The sequence below is a fragment of the Poecilia latipinna genome, unplaced genomic scaffold (assembly GCF_001443285.1).
Source record: "Poecilia latipinna isolate Pla-1442-1.1 unplaced genomic scaffold, P_latipinna-1.0 Scaffold1775, whole genome shotgun sequence".
NCBI classification, from domain to species: Eukaryota; Metazoa; Chordata; class Actinopteri; order Cyprinodontiformes; family Poeciliidae; genus Poecilia; species Poecilia latipinna.
The window spans coordinates 102,719-125,203 of record NW_015114391.1 but is presented as its reverse complement, the minus strand read 5'-3'; the positions used below and the strand labels follow the sequence as shown (position 1 = coordinate 125,203).

Here is a 22,485-nt window from a genome sequence, read left to right as displayed (position 1 = left end):
TTGTGATTGAAACAACATTCTGCATAGTACACAGTGTGAAAAGCAGAATCTCTTACATTGTTTCAGTATTTCATTCTCTTTCCACTTTTCATTTTGAATCAGTCTGCACTACCGTTAACCTTTCAACCTGACTAAGAGATGTTCGCTTATGGACAGAAAGAAGAGAAAGCCAGAACTGTTAACTCCAAAAGCTTTAAGTTTGAAATGTTTTGTTTAAAGTTACTATGCACGCTAACTGTGAGGTAGAAGTCTAAGCAGTTTGTGTCCAGGATGTGTGGGGTCTGCAGAGATGCTGCCCTTTTCATGACCCTAGAGCTGTACAAGTCCTGGATGGAGAAAAGGTCAGCTCTGATGACCTTTTCTGTGTTGAGCCTCGCTGCAGACTTGAATGTTTGTCTGTCCCTGTCCTGTTCAGACCAATGACTCTGGCATTTTCCACAAAATTCAGGAGAGGTGCAGTTTACTGCCATGAATGAGATAAAAAAAAAAAAAAACAGTGAGTGAGCTCTACACACAAAGAGGAGGAGAGAATGTGGAATGAAATGAAAAGTGAGGCAGCATTGAGGGCAATAGCGGCTTGTGTGTGAGGAGAGAAAGGGTAAGGAGCAGATATGGAGCTGTTTAATATTGTTTGCTGTTTATCTCTACTAAACAGAAGCACACAATAGAGATGGTATCTTCATCCACCTGTGGGTGAGAAACATTTCAGATGATGATGGAAATGCGATAAACTACATTTAAGATTGAATTACAGGGAATATCTGCTGCTGCAGGATGGGCAGCAGGAGGAAGGCGTTCCTGTTCTTAAAAGAATGTAAACAAAGTAATTTAAAGACAATATCCCCCCACTTTACACATTAATAAATCTAATTCTACATTTTAAAAATCTCTTAGGCAAAAGTTTGTTTTCTTCTCATTTTTTTATGAAAGACGCAGTTGACGGATCGTCCCGGGAATGTTGAAACTTTGGGCTTTCCTTCTCTTAAATTAAAATCATGGAGGTTTGAATTGGTTTTGCAGATAGTGGTGGGTAAAAAAATAATTGGTTTGGATGAGATTTTTATTTTTATTTGAATCCCCTGTAATCTGTTAAAATATCCATGTTGATTCTTTCAGAAAATGTCAATTCTGAAAATAAAATCTCTTCTTCGTGATGTGTGCCGTATTCAGCTCTCTAGAGGGCCAGCATCTGTGCTTCAGATATAATTAATGGCATTGACAATCAACAAGATTATGGAGACATTAAAGTTGCACATCTCCATGACACTATATGAATGCAAAATGTGGTAAACACTGCATGTAATGCAGTACTCAGTGTGATAGGAACTAAAATTATTCAACTGTTCACTGGAGACCTGAAGCGAATGCTGTGTTTGGAGAGGCGGGCGGACGCTGACAGGAGCTGATTTGTGTTTCTGTCAAACCTCGAAGATAGACGACCTGGAGAAAAATAGCATCAGGAATGTGGCCGACCTGATTTGCATATCACAGTTTGCAGTTATCGGCGAAATCAGCCTCTTTCTTTACATTTCTCAGATTTCCCTCAGGCATACAATATGTTTTATCTGGGAACGTAACCTGGGAAAAATATTGTTGCGACCTTGGATGTAGGAGAATGCGTGTTTATGTGTGCATCTCGTGTATACACGAGATGCACACATGTGTGTGTGTGTGTGTGTGTGTGCGTGTGTGTGTGTGTGTGTGTGTGTGTGTATCCAGATTGCCTTCTGCAGTCATGCATGTGTTTCTCATTGTTCTTCTGAAATTGTACATGAGGGAGAGCAGAAAGCGATCGGCAGTGGATTGTAGACAGGCGGGTCACACACAGGGAAGGCCTGAGGGACGGAGTTGATTTGAACCTGAGAGGCTCAGTTTATTGACAGGTTTGTACGGGACGTTCTGCTGCAGCCGCTCTTTGGAACTAGCTTGCTGTTGCACAACAGAGACAGAAAACAGCAGGATAAAATTACCTCTAATGTGTCAGTGAAGAAGGATGAAAATGTTATTTGCTGTGTGTTTAAATTTTTTTCTAAATCTGCTATTTGTCTGAGTCATATAATAAGGCATAAATGTGTTTTATGCCTTGTCTTAGCAGGTATTAGCGCAACATAAGATTAAACTACTGTATAATTAATAAAAAATCATATTACATTTATTTAGTTCATCTACATATCAATCTGGAGTGAATCAACCTTACATAAAATTATGGCCAGTTCATCTGGTTTCCAACACCAGACCTGTCTGGATGAAGTTGCAGAAAAGTTACTAACAGATAAGCACAAATTTGTCCCATGTGGACGACTGGCAAGAAGAAAGACATTGGCAAAAAAAAAAAATGCCATTAGCAGTTTTTTACCAGCTGTGTAGAAAGTAAAGAAAACATGTGGGAGATGACAATTTGGTCAAAGGAGACCAAAAATAAACTTTTTGGGGCTGTAAGATGCAGTGTGTGGTGAAAAACTGAAAATTGAAAGATCTAATATTTTCCAAAGACTTTATATGTACACATAAAATAAATCAAGTCTTACTGAACTATTTTATAATTTCAGAATGCTATGTGTGAAAAGCTGTTGGAGACATTGTAAGATTTTAAACACTTTTCCATCAAAATTGCCTCACATTAAGAGATGGGCAGAGAGTATTGTACCTGACCCATCATTTCAATGGGTAATCAATAATTTCAACATGAGAGGTTCAGCTCCAGTGAAGAATGTTTCAGGATATGAAAGAGTCTCTACTAACCACCAAAATATGTCCTCCTGAGGGGATACTTTGCCAAATCAGGAAGCGACCACTGCAGAGTTTGTGCGACATCAACAGAATCTGGTTAGAAGTGGGCGAGGTTGGGTCAAAGTGCATCTAATGAAAACTGTTGGTACCACAGACAAGAAAGAAACAAAGGAAAGCCATTTAAACATTGAGGACAGACATCATTTCTGTAGGAAGCACAATAATTTACAGCAAAAGACTAGTTTAGAGAGATTTTCTTCATTATTTTTTGACATTTGGAAATAGTCTGCAGAAGTTAAAGGGGTGCACTACATAGGAATAGACACCAAAAAAAAAGATAAAGTGCAGCACAATATTTTGGGCGAGCCTCACAAAGACAAATGTTGATTTTAAAAAATAAAGTATAATATCAAACCCTAACTCCATTTGTGCAACTGTGCTGTCAGAACATGATCCTTCCCTCTCTTCTTTTAAAACAAATGTTTTAAATATTAATACTATCATAGAACTGACAGACGAAAACAGCTCAACTAATCCAAACATACTCTAAGACTAAGCTTTGTCGCTGGAAATTTTAATCACATTTCACATATGATGATACTGACCTATTACAATAGTCTGCAGCCAAACGATTATAGCTCTTCAAGGACAGAAGCACCTTTTGGAGTCTGCATGGCTTCTGTATTTGTGCAACGTCTCACACATCAGCCAAGAAATCAATAGTAACATCTATTCTCCGTGTGCGCGTTGCGTATTGTTCTGTGTCTCTGTGTGTGTTTTTGTGTGTCTGAGCTCATGATAAGTGCCAGAGTATTTTTTCCCCCCTCCTGCTCTTGATTGTGCTGCTGACAATAGCAGTTAATGACAAGCCCAGAGTGGCTGCACAGTTCGACTGTGGGGGGAGGAGGACTGACGTGGAGGAGGGAAAGAAGTGCATTTTCAAAAGCAAAGGTGGTTTTTATTCATAAACCTGTGTGCAACGTGGCCAGCGGTTGCCTTTTTTAAGCTCTGAGCACTCACCGTGAGTGCTGCGACTTTCAATTAAAGCAGAGCCATTTGAAGGCCCCGCCGACATCACAGCAGCAGAACAAAAAGCTTTCAGCAGGTTGTGAACGTAGTCAATTGCAAACAAGATGTGCATTTCAATGAATCATTCAGGCTGGATGGGGAGAGGAAATGGAGGGGTTACACTAATAAAAACACAGTGATGCATGTGTTGGACCAAACAAAGACTCGGCGTTATTTCTATGAAAGGGATTCCCTGTATTGCTCCATTAATCGTGTTTCATTAGTGATTGATTTGATTTAAAAAAAAATAAACAACTTCTGCCAGAAGAAGCACATGTATATTTTTAGAAATATAAACAGCATACTTCTAAAAAAAAACATACTTCTTTAGAACAAATCTACAAAATATAAAATTGCATCTTCCTGTGTCTTTCTGGCAGCAGCCAGTCACTCCATGTTGGCATTTTGGATCATTTCGCTCGGCTTGTTTTGCTACATTTAGTGCATGTTATGCAGAGATGTGTTCTTTTTAAACGTACTCACAAAGATTCTTGAAAGGTTTTGGCTGGTTTTTGCTTAGATCAATGCATTTAAGACTATATTTGATTTTCTTTTGTTGTGTAAATTGAGAGTCACAGCTTTATTTTAATACCTAATGCATATATTTTATTTTACTCATATTAATGTGTTGAAACTGCATACTTTGTTTTTGGAAATAAAATTAAATATTCTGGTTAATTTAGCAAAAATGTAATTAATTCAACACAAATAATGCAACATATTATTGAGCACTTGTTTTGTTTAAGACCGATGTCAAAAGATAATGATATTTCTTCTCCACATTTAGTTTAATCAGTTGCAAATTCTTAACTCAGTGTTTTGAATGTGGCTTAAAATGATTGAAATGGTATTTGTTTAATCAAACATAGAGCTAAATGCTGAAGAGAAGGCTAAAAACAGGGAGTGTGAGAACTGGGGAGAGTGATTACTGACTGAGGACAGGTGCAGTGATTGCTGATGGGAGACAGGTGGGGACTAAAGTACCAAGATAATTTACAAAAGATATGAACAGACTCAGAAACTAAACAAATAAAATACAGGATGATTAAAAGTCAAGCAAATGGTATTTGTTTCTTGAGATTAGGCACTGTAAGATATATCACTGTTCTTTTCTTATCATATTGCCTTATCTATCAAACACAAATGTCTGTACTCAGATACTGTTTTGGAGTCTATGGTTGCCTAAAGTTTAATAGAGAGATTATTTGTTTGTAAAAACAGTGAATGCGCGCGCAACTTGCCTGCAGCAGGAGCAGGCGGGCTTTTAAACGCTCACTGGTTGCCATGGTAACCCGCACTTATCTTTCTGTTTTAATGTTAGCTAGCATGTAGTGCTAGTCAGCGTACTGCAATGTTTTAATTTAGATTTTTTTTATTTTTATTTTTTTTATTGTACTTTATCCTCCAAGGGTCCAAAGTGTGAGGGGACTCTACTCTGAACAGCCTGCAGTAAGTTTAAATGACATTTGCAACTTATAAATGTAATTAAAGCCAACAAACTATTATGTAAATATTGCAGGCAAACATTGAATAAGTCTAATTTTAAAATGGTTCTAATATTTATTTTGAATTTTTTTTTTTTAAAGAAAGACTATCTTGTTAAAACGTGCAGTGTCAGATGGTACAGACGGACTCTTCTATGGCTGCATCTCATCCCTGTGAGAGCCGACAAGCTGTCACTGCTTTCATGACATCAAACTTTAATGAGAACAAAACTGTTCCATATCAGGAGAGCAGCCTCTAAGGTCTGCTCCTCCATTGACTCTGCTCTCTGCTCACACATGTTCAAACATCCTCAGAGTGTAAATACAGTAAGGAGTTCTTACGGAAGTGGGGTAGATCAAATGTGATGGGTATTGATTATTTAGCCTCACCTAAATCCCTGATCAACTCAGGGAACGTCGATATTTTTGTTGTAACATAGATGCACTTCCAAATTAGGCCTGATAATAGCAGGACGTGGTAATGAACAGTCGAGTCTTTGAATGCAGCACTTAAAAAAAAACAAAAAACAAAAACAAAAAACAAAAAAACAATTAGCTCTGTTTCTTGAAACATTTCATCAGACTTGCCTGCGGGCAGGCGTCAGATGTTCAGCAGAAACCCGGAGACAAACACATCATGCATGTTCAGATCAGGTCTGTGTTTGTTGACGGCTCGGATTTCTTTTTTTCTTTCTTTCTTTTCTCCAACAGCGACCGCGGCGGTGAGAAGCGGTGAGTGTGAAAAATCGATGGCAAGGCTGTGTGCCAGCTCCCGGGGCCATGCGGGTCCCAGCGGACCGGCTCCGTTTATTGTGCTCAAAAAAAGGCAATTACAATGTTAATGTGTCGCAGCAGGAGAGTGGATCCGGGAAGGAGGACAAGAAAGGTTGATGGAGAGAGCAGAGTCACTGTGGGTTAACAGCAAAACGGCGTCTGGGGAGCGCTTCAGAGGAACGATAAACTCACAGTACACGATAGATAGATAGATAGATAGATAGATAGATAGATAGATAGATAGATAGATAGATAGATAGATAGATAGATAGATAGATAGATAGATAGATAGATTAGAAGAATGTCTCCCGTTATGTGTCATTGTTGGGCAGACAGAAGCCACCATGCAGGACTAATTCAAACCCCTCTCCAGGAAGCCTCTCGGGAGTCCATAATAAGCCATTAAACAGACGCATTAGGAGTAATGAAAAGGCTCTTAGTGGTTTTACCACTGCGGGCCACCTGGATTTGTCTCTCTGTGGAAGAGGGCGGTGATGATCTGATGACTTTGCGGCTGCTGCAGTGATAGGATGAGACGAAAAATATGTTTGCTTCTAAAACTGCGGTCTTCTTTAAGAGCACCAGCGGGGATACGTTTAGATAAAAGATTCCGTTTCTCTTTCAACGTCGCTGTCTCACAGACTCAGCATAGCTTTGATTGGTTGGGTTTGTTTTTAGAGGTTCGACAATGCATTATAATTTAGTTTATATAGAATCTAATGTTCAGACTTATTTTGAACAATTTTCTGTTCATTGGGAACAAAGGAAACGTTCTACTGAAACTATTAAAGACCACTTGGTTGTACTAGAATGAGAGATTTTCCAGTTTTTCTTCGAGAAATAGAATAGAATAGAATAGAATAGAGTAGAATAGATCTTTTTTATATCAATCCAGGTTTACAGGTCAATTGATAATCATCAAAGTCATAAAGAACAATAAAATAAGTAAACAATGAATTCTGTAAGTCGTAACAGTTATTACAATACGCTTCACAATGAACCTTTAAACCTGCTTGATGTTTCGCGTCACTGGCGCAACCAGACTCTGTCCAAGGTGCTGAAAATCTGCATATTTCTGAAAGCACTGAAATCAGCTCAGTGCAAACAGCGCCCTTGCGTTCCCAGCCGCAGACACTTCGCTGTACCTGTGATTGTGATGCAAATGTTAATGGACTCTGAGGTCCTCTGATTAGTCCTGATGTTGGCTAATTTCCCTCCTCTGCGCTCCCCAGAGAGCGCAGAGTGCCTTTTCAGCGTCCCCCTCTCAATTCAGGAGCGTTGACTGTTTTCTGCCTCGCTGAGCTGATGGATGGGCGCAGCAGCAGAAAGACAGACAGGTGATCATGGGTTCAATGGCACATAATGTGGTGCAGTTTCCAATAAAAAAAAAAAAAATTTAAAGCGACTGCATCGCTTTGTTTGTGCATTTAACGTTACTCAGCTACTCTTTTGTTGTCTCAGTCTTGGCCGTGTGCATTCTATATAACACACACCCCTAAGTCTCTTCTCACTTTTACGCACAGATATCACCTTTTTTATTGCCTTATCTCAGATAAATCTTCCAACGTCTGGAGTGGAAAGAGACACGAGCGAAATTAGTCGGGGAAGCCATGGGAACAAAGCCATTAACTACCGGGGGGGAAAAGGCCTGTGTAATGCATGTTTTCCTTTTCTTTTTGCTCTGGTCTGTGTTTTAAAGCGGCTTATTCAAAAAGGAAATGCGGCCAGAAATCGAAAATTATTTTGTGAATTTTGGGAAAACACTGGGGGCTGGAGGGGGGGAGGTGGGAGCGCTGCATGAGTCGTGTGGAGGATGGGGAGGGAGCCATTGCAAGAGGGCGGAGAACCTTGTGCCAGCTCACCCATGTGTGTAATGCGAAAAAAGAGAGTCGGGGAGCTGAAATTGAGGAGGAGAGGAGGAGGAAGAGGGGGAGATGTGCCTGTCGGACCCCAGAGAAAATAGATTTGACCACAAATCCTGTACACAACATAGTATTCCGGATTCCCGTCTGTATCACCGTCGGACATGTGGGTCAAACACAAAACCTCCCTGACAGTAGCGATAAGGGGCTATGATTGGTCACGTTTATGCTGACATGGATGGATCCTCCCGGGACTTGGCACCCTGACCCTTCGGTGACACCCGGCGTGGGTGATGAACTGCAGGAAGCATTTATTCCTCGCACCGTTTACAAGTTCTGGCAACGTGCATCACCTCTGAAAAAATCTGAAATGTCCAAGATCGTGAATTTGTTTATCTGCTATTATTATTATTATTATTATTATTATTATTATTATTATTATTATTATTATTATTATTACTACTACAGTGGGTGCTGGAAAGCCGCTGTGACCTGCGGGCTGGTGGTGTCAGAGCTGCTCTTTTCATCCTGCAGCGCACTCCATCAGACAGCTCAGAGCGCAGATCTGAGCAGGTCTGCAGCCCGCTGATAACAGCTCCGTCATTAACTCTTTCATTCAGAGCAGCAGCCATTTTCGTTCCCATGCAGCTGGAAAACGCACACACGTTCAACACACACAAAGGACAGGACGGACAAAGCAGAGCGAGCGATTTATTGGCCTTGTATTTGTAGGGTTTTACTGGTGATGCACAGGCCTGATAATGCTGCGCCGGTATAGCCTGGATCCGTCGGAGGTGTAATTTGGCTTTTGTGCGTTTATTCTCTCCTTAAAATATTAAATTGTGTTGAACTTAAAACATTTTAGTCGAGAAGTTTCATATTTACTGAACTGAAGATCAATGTATCAAAACATATTGTTAGATAGCACTGTTTGCTTTGATCTTACCAGGACGGAACAATTTAGAAAGGCTTAAAAAAAACAAAGAAAAGAAAAGCTAAAAAAAAAAAAAAAAAAAAAAATTTTTTCCGAAACTTTGTTTTTTTACCAAGTAAAGAACAGCAAGGTTGTAGCAGATGCAGGTTAGTCTGTGTTACTACAGGCTGAAGTGGCGCATCGAGTCGAATAGGCCGCAGCTTGGTGTCCTGGTGAGACTGTGATTCTGCAGCCTGAAGGCAGTCTGAGGATACAGAGCACACAAAGTACTACCGACATGGCACCGCCTGCAAAATGATTACAGGAATGTGGGTCTGTGTTACACAGCAGCTCCATGAATGCATATTCCGATGAATGGAATTACGAGAGTGTTTTGTCATATCGTTTAAACTCAGAAAGAAACCATTTTTTTATAATTATTATTATTTTAGTTTTGCATTAAGAACACAAAGCTGGCCTTTTTGGAATGCGATTTTTTAAATAAGCAAATAATCATTCTAAAAAGATAGATAGAGAGAGAGAGAGAGAGAGAGAATCTATCTCGAACCAGGACGAAATTTTACATTTCTCAACTCAAATTGTCTAAGCAACTACATGGTTGTTTGGAGTTTGTTCCTCCGAAGCTGGAACATTTTTTTGCAGACACTTCAGAATTGCATGAGCCCTGAAACGAAAGAAGACAAAGTTTCCATTCATTAAAACTATTATTCTTTCAAACTGAAATTGCCATTTTGATTTTTTTTTCTCCCCAAAATTTCACCAAAAACAAAGAGAAATCCCCTTCGAGCATCAACAAACCTAACGCCGATCAACGCGGTCCAGAATAATCCCATTGATGCTTCTCCCTCCTCTTCGCCGAAGATAAATTTGGAAAAAAAATTTTTTACAGTTTTAAAATTCAAAAGCTTCTAGATTTCTGTGTAATATTTTCTGCTCCAAAGACTCGGGTTTCTTCACATTCCTACCCCCCTTTATACTCGTAAAGTTATGCAAGATTTGAGGCCCTCGGAATGCCATTGGATGCTAGGATGAGGTATAATAGATTCTAGGTTGGGGGAGAGCTGGTCGGGGTGCAGCAAGCACCTCCCCTAGAAATGCAGCAAATCTCTCCCGTTTTCTCCTGGTGGGGCACTGGGAGGGCTGGAGACGTGCTTTGCATTGGCAGGCGGATGAGGACACGTGTCTCGTCCCTGCCTCCCCCTCCCCGGGCTCCACGGTACCGCATTGGCATCAGTAGAGGCACCTGAACTCCTGGGGAAAGCTGCCTGCCACCTTATAGCTACCCCCCTAAAATAAAGAACCCACAGCACAGTCCCCGCAGGAACCTGTGGCTTGACTTTTTTTTTCTTTTTCTTTTTTCTTTTTTTGGTCGTGCGTAAAGCTTTTGCGCACAGCGCCTCGGAGACTGAAAAGGTGCGCTTGCACTCGTCGAGCTGTCAGATCGCAGCGCCAGGATGCAGAAACGGAGCAGCGACGTCTGAAGGTGACATGAACCTGGGGATAGTCAAGAGCATCAGCCGCACACACAACAAGAAGTGGAGATAGCAACTGAAAACCGTCGTGTCTTGAAGCCAAACTTGCGCTTTCCCCTTTGGCTTTATCTCATGCTGAGAATAAGGAGCTGCAGAACACAGTAGCCTCATTTTTCATTGAGTGGGAAGAACAAAACATCTAATTAGTCAGTGGACAGTTTAGAGTCAACACAGGAGGAAAAATGGCGACGTTAATAAGAGGCAAGATATCTAATAAACTGTCAAACGCAGCCACGGCTGTGTCCAACAAATCCACGGCAAAGGTGAGCGGGATGTTCGCCAGGATGGGGTTCCAGGCCGCCACGAACGAGGAGGCTCTGGGCTTTGCCTCCTGCGACGACCTGGATTACGACCACCGTCAGGGCATGCAGATGGACATTCTGTCCTCCGACGAGATCGGAGGAGAGGGTGGCGGAGACGGCAGCGGGCTGGAGGGGGACAGCCACTACCAGAGAGACGGCACCGGTCCGCCGCACTCTGCCTCCAAGGACGGGGGCTCGAACAACGAGTTGTCCGAAGTTAAACCAAAAATCACCGCCTGGGAAGCGGGCTGGAACGTCACGAACGCAATCCAGGTAAAGACTCGGTTCTAATTGGTTAAACCGCCTGTGGCGTGACTGTGAAATATGAGAAAAATGCACACCTGAGAGGAGATTAACAGAAAAGGAAAACGAAAACATAATTTATAATTTTATTAAATTAGTTGTTTTGATTGATTGTGGCGTTTTAATTATTTTCAGAGGAGGGCATTGAGTTAGAATCGGCTCATGCATTAATAAAAGTGGAAGGTATATGATGTCCTAGCACCGTTAACCCTCCCCTCCCCACAGCACACATTCTTTGTCTGTAGTAATTTCAACGGTCCTGGTAATTCTGCAGACCAATAAGGCAAACAGTTTTAAGTCTTTCTTTTTTTATATACCAAAACGATTATATTGTCCTGTTGGAAATCAAAAGTAAGGAGCTATTACACCATTTAAAACTTAACAAAGAAGTGGGGGGATTCTACAAGGAAAATTACAATTTTATTGAATAAAATAAATTTTATATATATATATATATATATATATATATATGAACCGTCTCATTGAGAGACAAAAAGCTGCAGAAATTAGGAGAAGAGACTCGTGAGTGCGCACTGCTGTAGGGGGCTATGCGACAAAAATTCCTCCATCCACGCAGTTCCTTTTTATGCTGTGGTCATGGTCTGACGTCAGAATGTGTCTCCTCCAGTCTGTGATGACGTCAGAGGCGGGCGGATGCGCTCAAAGCCATGTGGAAAACCCACTACATGAAAAACATGACAGCTTCTGCGTAGTCGCGCTGTGCAGCCGCACATAAACACGCTGCAAGCGGACAGGGCCGGCCTAAGATAGCATGGGGCCCTAAGAGATGCTTTAGTTAGGCCAGTTAGCCCCGTTACCCACCAGCCACCACAGCACCTCTAAGTATTGTCTCGTGGTTTACAGCAACAGTAAACAACTATTAAATTAACTTTATCACTGAATACGTTTTTGCTTCACTCTCGCTTCTGCAACTGCATGTTGTTATGTTAATAAAAAAGAATAAGGGAATTTTATAGAGATGTTTATTTGTTAAATGTATTGCTCTTCCAAGCAGCAAAAGAAAAAAAAACATATATTTATAAACATTAAAATACTATTATGAATTAAAACCTTCTCTTTTTTTCTTTTTTTTTTTACAGCAGAGGTACATCCACAAAGTTCTGAATGGGGTCCAGAAAGGCTGATGATAATCTTGGGATAATCCCCTGCTGCACGGGGATGACACACCAAAGAAAGCAGACACTAAACACATCTAAAAGAGTATTATTTAGAACTTGAAATTTATATTTCACAAAAAAAATTAAACAATCTTAATCTTCTTTATCATTTTTTTAAACAACGTAGTCATTCAGCTTATACTTTCAAGTTGCAAAAATCAGCTAACAGACATTCAAAAAGAGATAAAAATTACGCACATTGTTACAAATAAATGAGAGTTCAACGTTTGTCCTTTGGTCTTTTAAATGTAGGCTCCTTTTGGATAGATGAAACTACAAATCCAAAGTTTTGAGATTTATATTCTGTGTAAGTATTCAAGGGATCTTGAAGGTCTCCCTGCTGGAGCCCTTACCAGAATGGCAGTGATGTCACTTCCTGACTAATATTAATGACTTGGGAAAATTTAAGTGAAGAAAAGACAAAGTTGAAGAAGTTGCAATTTAATTGTTTCTTTATGTAATTTATATAAATATGTTGAATTTCTGTCTTTACCTCCACTTATTGGATGTCTGTAATTTATTCCTGATACTGACCTATAATAATACAGGTAACACTATTTAAACACTATTTCTTAACACATATAAGAAATAGTGGCATCATGGTATAATGGCCAACATGACAAAATCAGCAAATTTAGTTTGTATACAGGTATTTAAAAATAATTACTTACAGACTGCAGGCCATTTAAAAAGAAAAGCATTAGTAGCATCAGAATATATATTTATGAATTTATCTATTTGTTTGTTTCATTATAATATTAAGGTCCACCTCAGCCAGCACCAACAAAAAAAACACACAAAAAATACTCCTGAAGTTCTGGTGTCACTTTTGGTTTCGGTGTAGCCACCCCAAAACAATATAACTGCCCCCACCAGTTCACCACAGCCAAACTTTCTGGATGCGCCCCTGAGGGTCCGCTCTAATGACACCAGCCAATGTTTTTGTACTTTCTGTTCCCAGGGGATGTTCGTTCTGGGCTTGCCCTACGCCATCCTGCATGGAGGATACCTCGGACTCTTTCTCATTATTTTCGCCGCCGTGGTGTGCTGCTACACGGGGAAAATCCTCATCGCCTGCCTGTACGAGGAGGACGAAGACGGGCAGCTCGTCCGTGTGAGGGACTCCTATGTGGACATTGCCAACGCCTGCTGCGCGCCCAGGTTCCCAACGCTGGGCGGTCACGTCGTGAATGTAGCTCAGATCATAGAGCTGGTGATGACCTGTATCCTGTACGTGGTCGTCAGCGGGAATCTCATGTACAACAGCTTCCCCAACATGCCCATCTCCCAGAAGTCGTGGGCCATCATCGCCACCGTCGCTTTGCTCCCCTGCGCCTTCCTCAAAAACCTGAAAGCCGTCTCCAAGTTCAGCTTGTTGTGCACGCTGGCGCATTTCGTCATCAACGTCCTGGTGATCGCCTACTGCCTATCCAGGGCGAGGGACTGGGCCTGGGACAAGGTCAAGTTTTACATCGATGTCAAGAAGTTCCCCATCTCCATTGGGATTATCGTGTTCAGCTACACCTCGCAGATCTTTCTGCCGTCCCTGGAGGGGAACATGCAGAAACCCAGCGAGTTCCACTGCATGATGAAATGGACTCACATCGCTGCCTGTATCCTCAAGGGCCTGTTCGCCCTGGTGGCCTACCTGACCTGGGCAGACGAAACCAAGGAGGTGATCACAGACAACCTGCCACCAACTATCCGAGCCGTGGTCAACCTCTTCCTGGTGGCCAAAGCTTTGCTGTCCTACCCGCTGCCCTTTTTCGCCGCCGTGGAGGTGTTTGAGAAAACCTTCTTCCAGGACGGGGGCCGCGCCTTCTTCCCGGACTGCTACGGAGGCGATGGACGCCTAAAGTCCTGGGGACTGACTCTCCGATGTATACTAGTGGTGTTCACCTTGCTCATGGCGATCTATGTGCCGCACTTCGCCCTGCTCATGGGCCTCACCGGCAGCCTGACGGGCGCCGGGCTCTGCTTTCTGCTTCCCAGCATCTTCCACCTCAAGCTCTTATGGAGAAAGCTTCAGTGGCACCAGGTGTTCTTTGACGTCTCCATCTTTGTAATAGGCGGTATATGCAGCATATCCGGTTTCATCCACTCCATGGAAGGGCTCATAGAGGCTTTCAAATATAACATAGAAGAATAGAGACGAGTCATTGGAGGACGGATGCATCTCAATAAATGAGAATAGAATCATAAAGCAAATTTATTTTTACTATTTCCGTTTAAAAAGCTCTTATATATTCATTGCATACAGTGGCACATTTTCAAAGTTTATTTTCTAGTAATTTTGCCTATACAAAATGAACACCCCAAATTCAGTTTCTTTAAGAAGGAAAATATTCCATAGACCAATAAAAAGATCAGTTTTGATACAAATATGTGATATTATCACCATAGCAGTTTTTATTTCAAGGATGATAACTTGAAAACTGTTCATTAGACAGTAACTGACACCTGAGCAAGAAGAGCAACCCAGAAAAAGTTCATTACTAAAGAAGCCGGTTGTTCCACCTGTTGAAAGTGGAAGGTTGAGTGGAAGGAAAAACTGTAGAAAAGAAAAAAAGAATTAGAGAAAATATCCAGTTGTTTGAGCACTTTAAATGGTCATCTCCTGGATGAGTCAGAATCTAGGTGTTGTGTTTTATCAAGTCCAGAATCAGATCATCTACCAGGAAAGTTTAGATAATTTCATGCTTCACTTGTGTCACTATGCTTTGACTGGCCTGCAAACTCTCCTGACCTAAACGCCTTTGAGAACATTTGTGGTTTAAAATCCTTTTTTTTTCATCTGGTCCTAGTAATATTCTAACTTTCCCAGAAACTGAATGTGAGGTTTTCATTTACTGTAAACCTTAATTGACTCAATAGACGCTTGAAACAGCGACGTCCCGCCGCCTGTAATGAATCTATAAAATACGTTTCACTTTTATTTTTGCTGAAATAAATTGGCTTTTCGGTTATATTTTAGTTTATTGAAATGCACCCGTACTCGTTAACGGCAAATTCCCATTTAGTGAAAACATTAAAAACACACAAACACTAAGCGCTCACGTGCGCTCCTTCCCCCTCTGCTTGATTCATGCGTAAAAGCGCGCACTGAGCACACACACGCATACACATTTGCGCACTATCTCTCATGTATTTTACACACACTAAGTCCAACAGCAGCGAAGGAGTCTAACGCGTCCGCCCAGTCGATACCTGTTGTATACATATGCGAACAAAAGAAACACAGACATATTTTCCAGTGGAGTGAACGTTTACAACATTGACCTTAAGAAAAGTTGCAAAAAGAGGGCAGACGCTCGTGTCGCTCTAGCGGTGCTTCTTCCCCACAACGATCGAGTTTGAGAGGCTTGGAGAAAGGAGGAAAAGTGATTAAATTTAGTCTAAACTGCAACGTGACTGCAGGGGCTGACTGTGGTGTTAAAGCCCAAAACAAGCCCGAAGAACAAAAGAGGCAAAATATATATTTTTTAAAAAATGCAATAATCCGATTTTTTTTCTGTATCAAAGCCGAACAACGTTTTTGTTTTATTTAATAAAAATTAAAAATAAAAAATCTGGATATCCCTGATAATAATAACTGGCGGTGTTAAAACATCAAATAGAAGAGAGCAACTGTACAAACTATGCATTGAATGTATGATACAGGCTACAGAAAATGGGACATAGATACACATAAAAGTTAAGTGTTCTGGTTCAGTGGCGTGGACGTGTTGATGCTTTGACAGGTTTTTTCCCCTCCACAAGACCCCTCATTTTTGTTTCTGAGTTTATCAACACGCAATAACAAAGTCCCATCTTAACTTCCCTTAACCTCCCTCCCCCCAAACCTCTCCATCCAGCCCCGTTTTCTCTCAGCCTGGGAGCTCCGAACTGAAACTGCACACCGAATTTAAAAATAACGCATCTAGATCCACACATGGCCTGTTTATGAAAATTAATTTGATACGCTCCAGTTTTAAAAATTTCGATGTCTAAAAATATAGAAAAAAAAATGAAAACCATAATTAATACAAGTGAGATTATCAAAGATGAAAATGTGCATACATTTTTCATTCTGTGCAATCCAATGGGTCCTGTGGAAATGTTATTTAAAAAAAACCGTATGTGTAGTGTGTTATTGTGGTTTCAAAAAGATGGAATGTATATCTCAAAAGTGGTGATCATATATCGTGAAATTAATATTAAAGAATAAAGAAATAAGTGAAATTATATTGTAAAAAATGTGTGTGGTTTTATGTAAAAGAAAAAACGATCAGAACGTGTATTTTTTTTCTCTATAATAAAACAGAAAAAAATGGTGATGGTAGGAGTCATATTTTTTTAAAATTAGATTTTTAAAAAAGAGAGTTTCTAAGTTTATTTTGACTCGAGCCGTAAATTGGTCTTCACTCTACATTCGTGACTTTGGAGAACTTCAGCGCAAGCATGTCTGCGCTTGAACAGTTTTCTGCTGCAGGCGGGCATCAGGCCTTCCTTTTAATTCACTCTGTTGATTCCCTCCTGAGCATGCGGGTAACATCTGGACGAGCCGTTCATTTATTTCCGGGTGGCTTCATTTGGAGACGTCAGGAAATCACAGCAACTGCAAACGAATCTAACGACCAGATGGGCTCCATCTTGCAGAGTTAAGAGCCTGTTCACATGCAAAAAGGAGGGTATAAATAAACAGACGTGTACTTCTTTCTGTATTTAGAGCGATCCCATAGTCCTCTTCTGTTATGAAAATGTTCAGAAAATCCCAAAGGGGGAAAATGATTTAAGCAAAATATGCAAATAAAGCCCTAACAGCATATAATTACATGAACTGTAAGATTAATTTTTAAAAGCATGCATTATATTATCTGCAAACCCAAATGATAGAAAATCCCAGCTTTATAGTAGTCATTTCACTTTAAACGTTCTCCATTACTTCTCCATATTGTCGCAGGGAGACACCTAGTGGACACAGATTAAACGCACAAACCGAGACAACGGTGGTTAGTCAAGTATACAAATTATGAAAGTGTAGTACTATCAAAAAGTGTTTGTCCATTACTTCTTCTGCTTTTTTGTCACACTTGAATGTTTCAGGCCTTCAAGCAAATTTCAATATTGGTTGAAGATAAAATACATTTTCAAGTAAATAAAATATATCTTTAGATGATTTTGTTTTTAATTAAACTAAGATTCCCCCTTAAGAAAAAAATAAATTGCCTTATGAAATAACATGGTGGTGGTGGTAATTAGACTTTGGGACTGCTTTGGTTTCTTAACTGGACAACTTTTCATAGTTGATGGAATCATGTTTGATCTCTACCAGGAAATCCTGCAGTTACAGAACCTTAAAACCAATCACTTTGGTTCCACAGGAGGAGAGTAAACCAACACACAACACAAATAAACCTTAGGACTGGCCTACCCAAAGCCTGCATGATCTCAAACATGCTGTTTATACCTGAAAATTCTCCAAGGTAACCAATTTAAAACATGTCTGCAAAGGAGAGCACTTTCCTTTTTATGGGACTAAGATGCTTGACAAGGTTGATGAAGTTATATCATTCAGGCCCAAATATTTAAAATGCATATTAGAAAATCTGCAATAAAATTGCAAAAATATTATTTTCCCAGTACCACAGTGAGTGCAAGTAACAATAGAATGACTTAAATGAGTAGATTAGCTGTGGAAAGGCCCAGAGAGAAATTTAAAGCTGAAACTGATTTAGAATGTGCATCAAGTGCTGGTTTTTAAACATTTTCCTTCAAACATTTTTTTCCCTTCACAGGTACTGCATAAAACCATCCATCAAAAAAATAAAAATAAAATAAAAATAGATCAGTCCATCTTAAGTGGAATTATTCTAGACTGGATGCGGTGCTGCTGTAAAACAAATATTAAACACGAGAATGCTTAATACACTTATTAGAATATAGAATACACTTATTTATGCATATGCAAAGAAAACAGATGAAAAACTAACAGGAGTGTTTTCCTGTTCCAGTTAAATGTGTTAAGACCATCAACATAGTTTGCTTTAGCCTCCCCCCTCAGCCCCCCCCCCACCCAATAAAACTATAAAACACTTTAAAATCCACTGATGAAACCATCTTTCATTACCTAGATTTGTTTTCATTTCCATTTTGTAAACAAGAAAAAGGCTTCTGTCGATTTTATCTTCAAAAATAAACCAACTCATATAAACACTATTTAAAAAATAAAATCTGTTTCAGTGGTTGTCTGGCGCCCTCTGCTGGGCACAACTGTACTTGAATTTGATCAGCTGCTCAGTCCAATTCAAGTCCTAAAAGGTCTGCAACCAAGAAACACCTCATTGATTAACACAATGTTTCTGCTTCTAAATGTTAATTGATAGAAGAAAATTTATTCACATTTCAAGTAACATCTCCCAAAACCTTGAGAAAATTTTTTCATAATTACTAAAACCAGTTAAATATTTACAAAAAAAATCCTCATTGTGAAAATCTTTGTAGAGTCAAAGCAGGTTGTGGAAAAATCAGCTGCATGTTAACGTTCTGCAAAACTGTGTAGGCACAGCCAGTTGTTGGGAGAACAGTCACTGACTGGACTCTTCAGAGCTCAGCGTTGTAGGCTTCTTTGTTGAGCATTCGAGCACCCAGGGGTGGGAAAGGACTCCCTCAATGGGCAACCTGTGCATGGGGTTGTGCTTCAGCAGCTTGGCCACCAAGTCTCTAGCTCCGGCACTAATGGAAGCAAGTGGAGGGTAACTGTACTCCACCTGCGTCAATTAAAAAAAAAAAAAAATTAAACACATTATTAGCCGTTTGGTTTGATCACCCAAGATATTTTTATTTTGGAACTATGTGCTCCAAAAAGCTCAAATATTTGTATTACCGTCTTTACCCTAAAACTCCTGCGAAAATTAGGAGTTGCGTGTATTTTACACAAAAACCACTTCATCAGAATTCTTACCCTTGAAATCCTACGGTAGGTTTCATCGTGAGTTTTTGCTTCAAACGGGGGTTTTCCAACAAGAAACTCGTAGCAAAGGACCCCCAGACTCCACAGGTCCACCTTTTCATCGTGAGTTTTGCCCTCGATCATCTCTGGAGGAAGGTAGTCTAGTGTCCCACACAGGGTGGACCTCCTGTATGGGAAGAAAAAACAGAAAATGTCAGATCTGAAATGACTACAGAGCATGCCAAGACATGTCAACATGGACATACCTGGAAGATGGAGTGTGAACAGACCAACCAAAATCGGCAATCTTCAGCTCCCCATTACCTCCAAGCAACAGGTTCTCTGGCTTGATGTCTCTGTGAATCACATTCTTCGTATGACAGTAGTGGAGCGCATCTGCCAGCTCCATGATGTACTAAAAACAACAAAAGCGTCACAACTGTGAGCTTTAACTGGACCATATGCGAGTCATGTTTAAAATGGTCACTGGCTGGTAAATTGGGACACTTACTGTTGCAGTTCTGTCCTCAGAGAAACTCCCACAGCGCTGCAGCTCGCCGTACAGCTCTCCTCTGGGTGCATATTCAAGAATGAGATACACACGGGAAGCATCGTGGAAATAGCCATAGAGGCGAAGGATGTTGGGATGTCTGCAGAAAAGAAAAAAAAAAAAAAGAAAAAATAGATTCAGAACATTATTCAAAGTTCTGCAGACAACTTAAAACGGGGAAACTAATGCGAGCTGAAATGTATTTTAAGATAAAACTGCTGATTCATGTAAAATGTCTACAAACCATTCTGCTTGACTGTTTTAAACAACCTGTTGGCTGACATTTCATTATAAGCACATTGTACCTCAGATGAGACTGGATCTCGACTTCTCTCCTCAGCTGGTGCTCTACCCCCGCCTTCTCCAGCTGCTTCTTGAAGAGAACCTTCAGGGCCAAGATGAACTTTGTCTGGCGCTCCCTAGCCAGGTAGACGTTGCCAAACTTGCCCTTTCCCAAGGGACGGCCAATGTCAAAATTTTCCAGGCTCCATGGTTTCCTGTTTGAAAACAGGATGTAGCTCTCATCTCATTTTAAAACAGCATAATGCATGAAAAGTATTAAGATTTTAAACTTTACATACTTTGATGACGAGGCCTGACTGGTCTTGGCAGGTTTGGCTAAAACAGCAAACAAGTATTTTAGTATTCATTTAAAACTCTGACATTTCCTGCTCCAGCTCCAGCTCAGTGATGCACTCACTCTGCGGCTTCTCCTGCTTTGCTGGTTCCGACGGAGGCTTGGTCGAGTCAGAGTGGCCAGCTGGCACATGCGTCTTTGGCTGGTTATGCTGGGAAACGGGTTTTGGCTGTGGTGCTGGAGTTAGTTTCACAGTGGCTGGGTTTACATTCTGGTCAGCAGGAGGAGGGTGCTTGACCGCTACAGAGACATGAGGCACTGGTTTCTGCTGGCTAACAGGCCGCTGGATACGCTGCGGCCCATTCGACATGCCCAGAACCCGCTGATGCTGAGTCGGTGTGACTACGGGCTTCTGAATGCCTTGCGAATGGTGAGACACAGGAACCCGTTTCGGTCCGTTGCCGTTTGACTGCAATCAAAACAAAAAATGGTTGCAATCAAAGCAATTAGCTTAAGTATAAAATTCAATGTGGTTAGTGTGAACAATTAAAACCCCCCATTTCTTTATGCAAATAGAGTCCCAAAGAAAATCCATATAAAAATGCAGGTCTTTTTAGAGTGGTATTTGTGTATTTAGCCATGATCGCTGCGACATTTTTTGATACCTTTTGAAAAGAAAAAAAAAATTAAAGACTGGAAAGAAATTTTAGTTTTCTAGTCATTAGTCACTTTAGACCCACATTGCACACCCCTACTTGGAAAATAAACTGATTTCATATTTTCAATTACAGGAACCTGTAAAATTATTCTGCATTGTTTATATCTGGAGATTAAACACAGTGTCCTTTAGTACAACTGACAAAGTCAAATAATCTACGATACCATATTTCCTATTTAGCAGCTTGAATATCATTGAAATTACCATTAATTCTGGCCTTTGGGGTTTCATGCCCTTTATCACTTTGAACGAGGTGGATGAGTCCATGATCTGTTAAGAAAAGAGATGGTTTGGTTAACAAATTATTAGAAGTACCAATTAAATAATCTAGCGCCTTTAATTTTATTATACAATTTATTTATAATAACCATAAACCCTATTATATAATTTAAGTAGGCACAGCAGCCATCTTTGTGATCCATGACTTGCTAGCTTAGCGGAAAACGCTGAAAACATGATCTACAGATGACCTTTTAAGCATGCAGTCATTACTTACCCAAATGTATTATTGCACAGTCTCCGAAAGCAACCGCAACAGGCTGTTGTGCAGAATAAAAACAGCTTTAAACCAGGTAACCCTACCCAGGCTACTTAGCAGCTACATCGACCAGCAAACGGTAGCTTCTGTTTGAGCTACATTAACAAGGAACACGAAAAGGAACGCTAAAATACGATAAGCTTTACTAACAAAATAAAATAACAGCTTTTGTAGTTTGTGTGTTGAAGAGAGGAAAAACTAACAAAAGAGATAAATCCACAAAACACGAAACGCAAATCGTAGCTCAGAGGGAGAACACGTCGTTTAAACGGAGCCTGTTTGATTTCAAATGTACCTCGGTTCAAAACCTTTAAATAAACCCCCGCTTCTGATAGGCTGCACGAATGCGATATGCTTGATTTTCATTGGCTGATGCAGGATTCTAAACGGGTAGGGCGAGACGTCATTATGACTTCCAAAGGAATCTTCCAACCACGAGACGGCAATGTAATACCCTCAGGCTTAATTGAAAGCTCTGTTCTAAAATCAAGCATGTGGACCCATACATAAATGTCTTTATTATGTCTATGAGCCTACTTTTAAAAACTCAATGCTTGTTCACCCTTCTAACTAAACTTAAACTGATATTATGTGCTTCCCCACCGTTGGTTTCTTCCAGTTGCAAGTCCCTAATTTGGCCGCTTGGTGACAGCAAATAGTCCTATGACGAAGATGCGGTATCGTCTTTCATCTTTCAGGATATAAGTTGATCCAATAAATTTTAATAAGGTCAAAGTTCTCACTTCACTGGGCTGTTAATATTAGATACATTGACTTGATGTTAAACCATGAATATGTGAGTAGAGTTCGAGTTTTATAAGCAGGAACTCTTGTGAACTCAAACAAACTGGGATATTTTATGTTTTTTATGCTTTAATTTATGTAAAATATTTGAATCTTTTTCAAAATAAACCGTGTGAGGACACTAAAAGGAAGACAAAACTAAATAAAACACACATAGTACTGCCTCTCTATAGTCTAAATAGAATATTGTCAAAATGGTA

The 22,485-nt window shown here is 40.3% G+C and overlaps 2 protein-coding genes across 4 annotated transcripts; one reads left to right on the top strand and one right to left on the bottom strand.

The window, feature by feature from the left end:
• The first annotated feature begins 9,965 nt into the window (after positions 1 to 9,965).
• On the top strand, positions 9,966 to 18,741 carry slc32a1 (solute carrier family 32 member 1). Of its 2 annotated transcripts, XR_001428568.1 has the most exons (3): positions 9,966 to 10,959; positions 13,129 to 14,616; positions 18,729 to 18,741. XR_001428568.1 is itself a non-coding variant. In XM_015061071.1 (2 exons), exons 1-2 carry the CDS (start codon positions 10,567 to 10,569, stop codon positions 14,314 to 14,316), a joined length of 1,581 nt encoding a protein of 526 aa, XP_014916557.1. In that variant the 5' UTR covers positions 9,966 to 10,566; the 3' UTR covers positions 14,317 to 16,391. The 2 variants fall into 2 exon arrangements, 1 of the variants encoding a protein (XP_014916557.1); XM_015061071.1 differs by lacking the exon at positions 18,729 to 18,741 and having other exon boundaries at positions 13,129 to 16,391.
• aurka (aurora kinase A) lies at positions 17,876 to 21,534 on the bottom strand. Of its 2 annotated transcripts, XR_001428569.1 has the most exons (10): positions 21,440 to 21,534; positions 21,148 to 21,213; positions 20,349 to 20,694; positions 20,230 to 20,266; positions 19,954 to 20,145; positions 19,610 to 19,748; positions 19,365 to 19,513; positions 19,111 to 19,285; positions 18,619 to 18,916; positions 17,876 to 18,469 (listed from the first exon to the last, which is right to left on the bottom strand). XR_001428569.1 is itself a non-coding variant. In XM_015061072.1 (9 exons), exons 2-9 carry the CDS (start codon positions 21,208 to 21,210, stop codon positions 18,734 to 18,736), a joined length of 1,284 nt encoding a protein of 427 aa, XP_014916558.1. In that variant the 5' UTR covers positions 21,211 to 21,213; positions 21,440 to 21,534; the 3' UTR covers positions 18,509 to 18,733. The 2 variants fall into 2 exon arrangements, 1 of the variants encoding a protein (XP_014916558.1); XM_015061072.1 differs by lacking the exon at positions 17,876 to 18,469 and having other exon boundaries at positions 18,509 to 18,916.
• Positions 21,535 to 22,485: the final 951 nt, after the last annotated feature.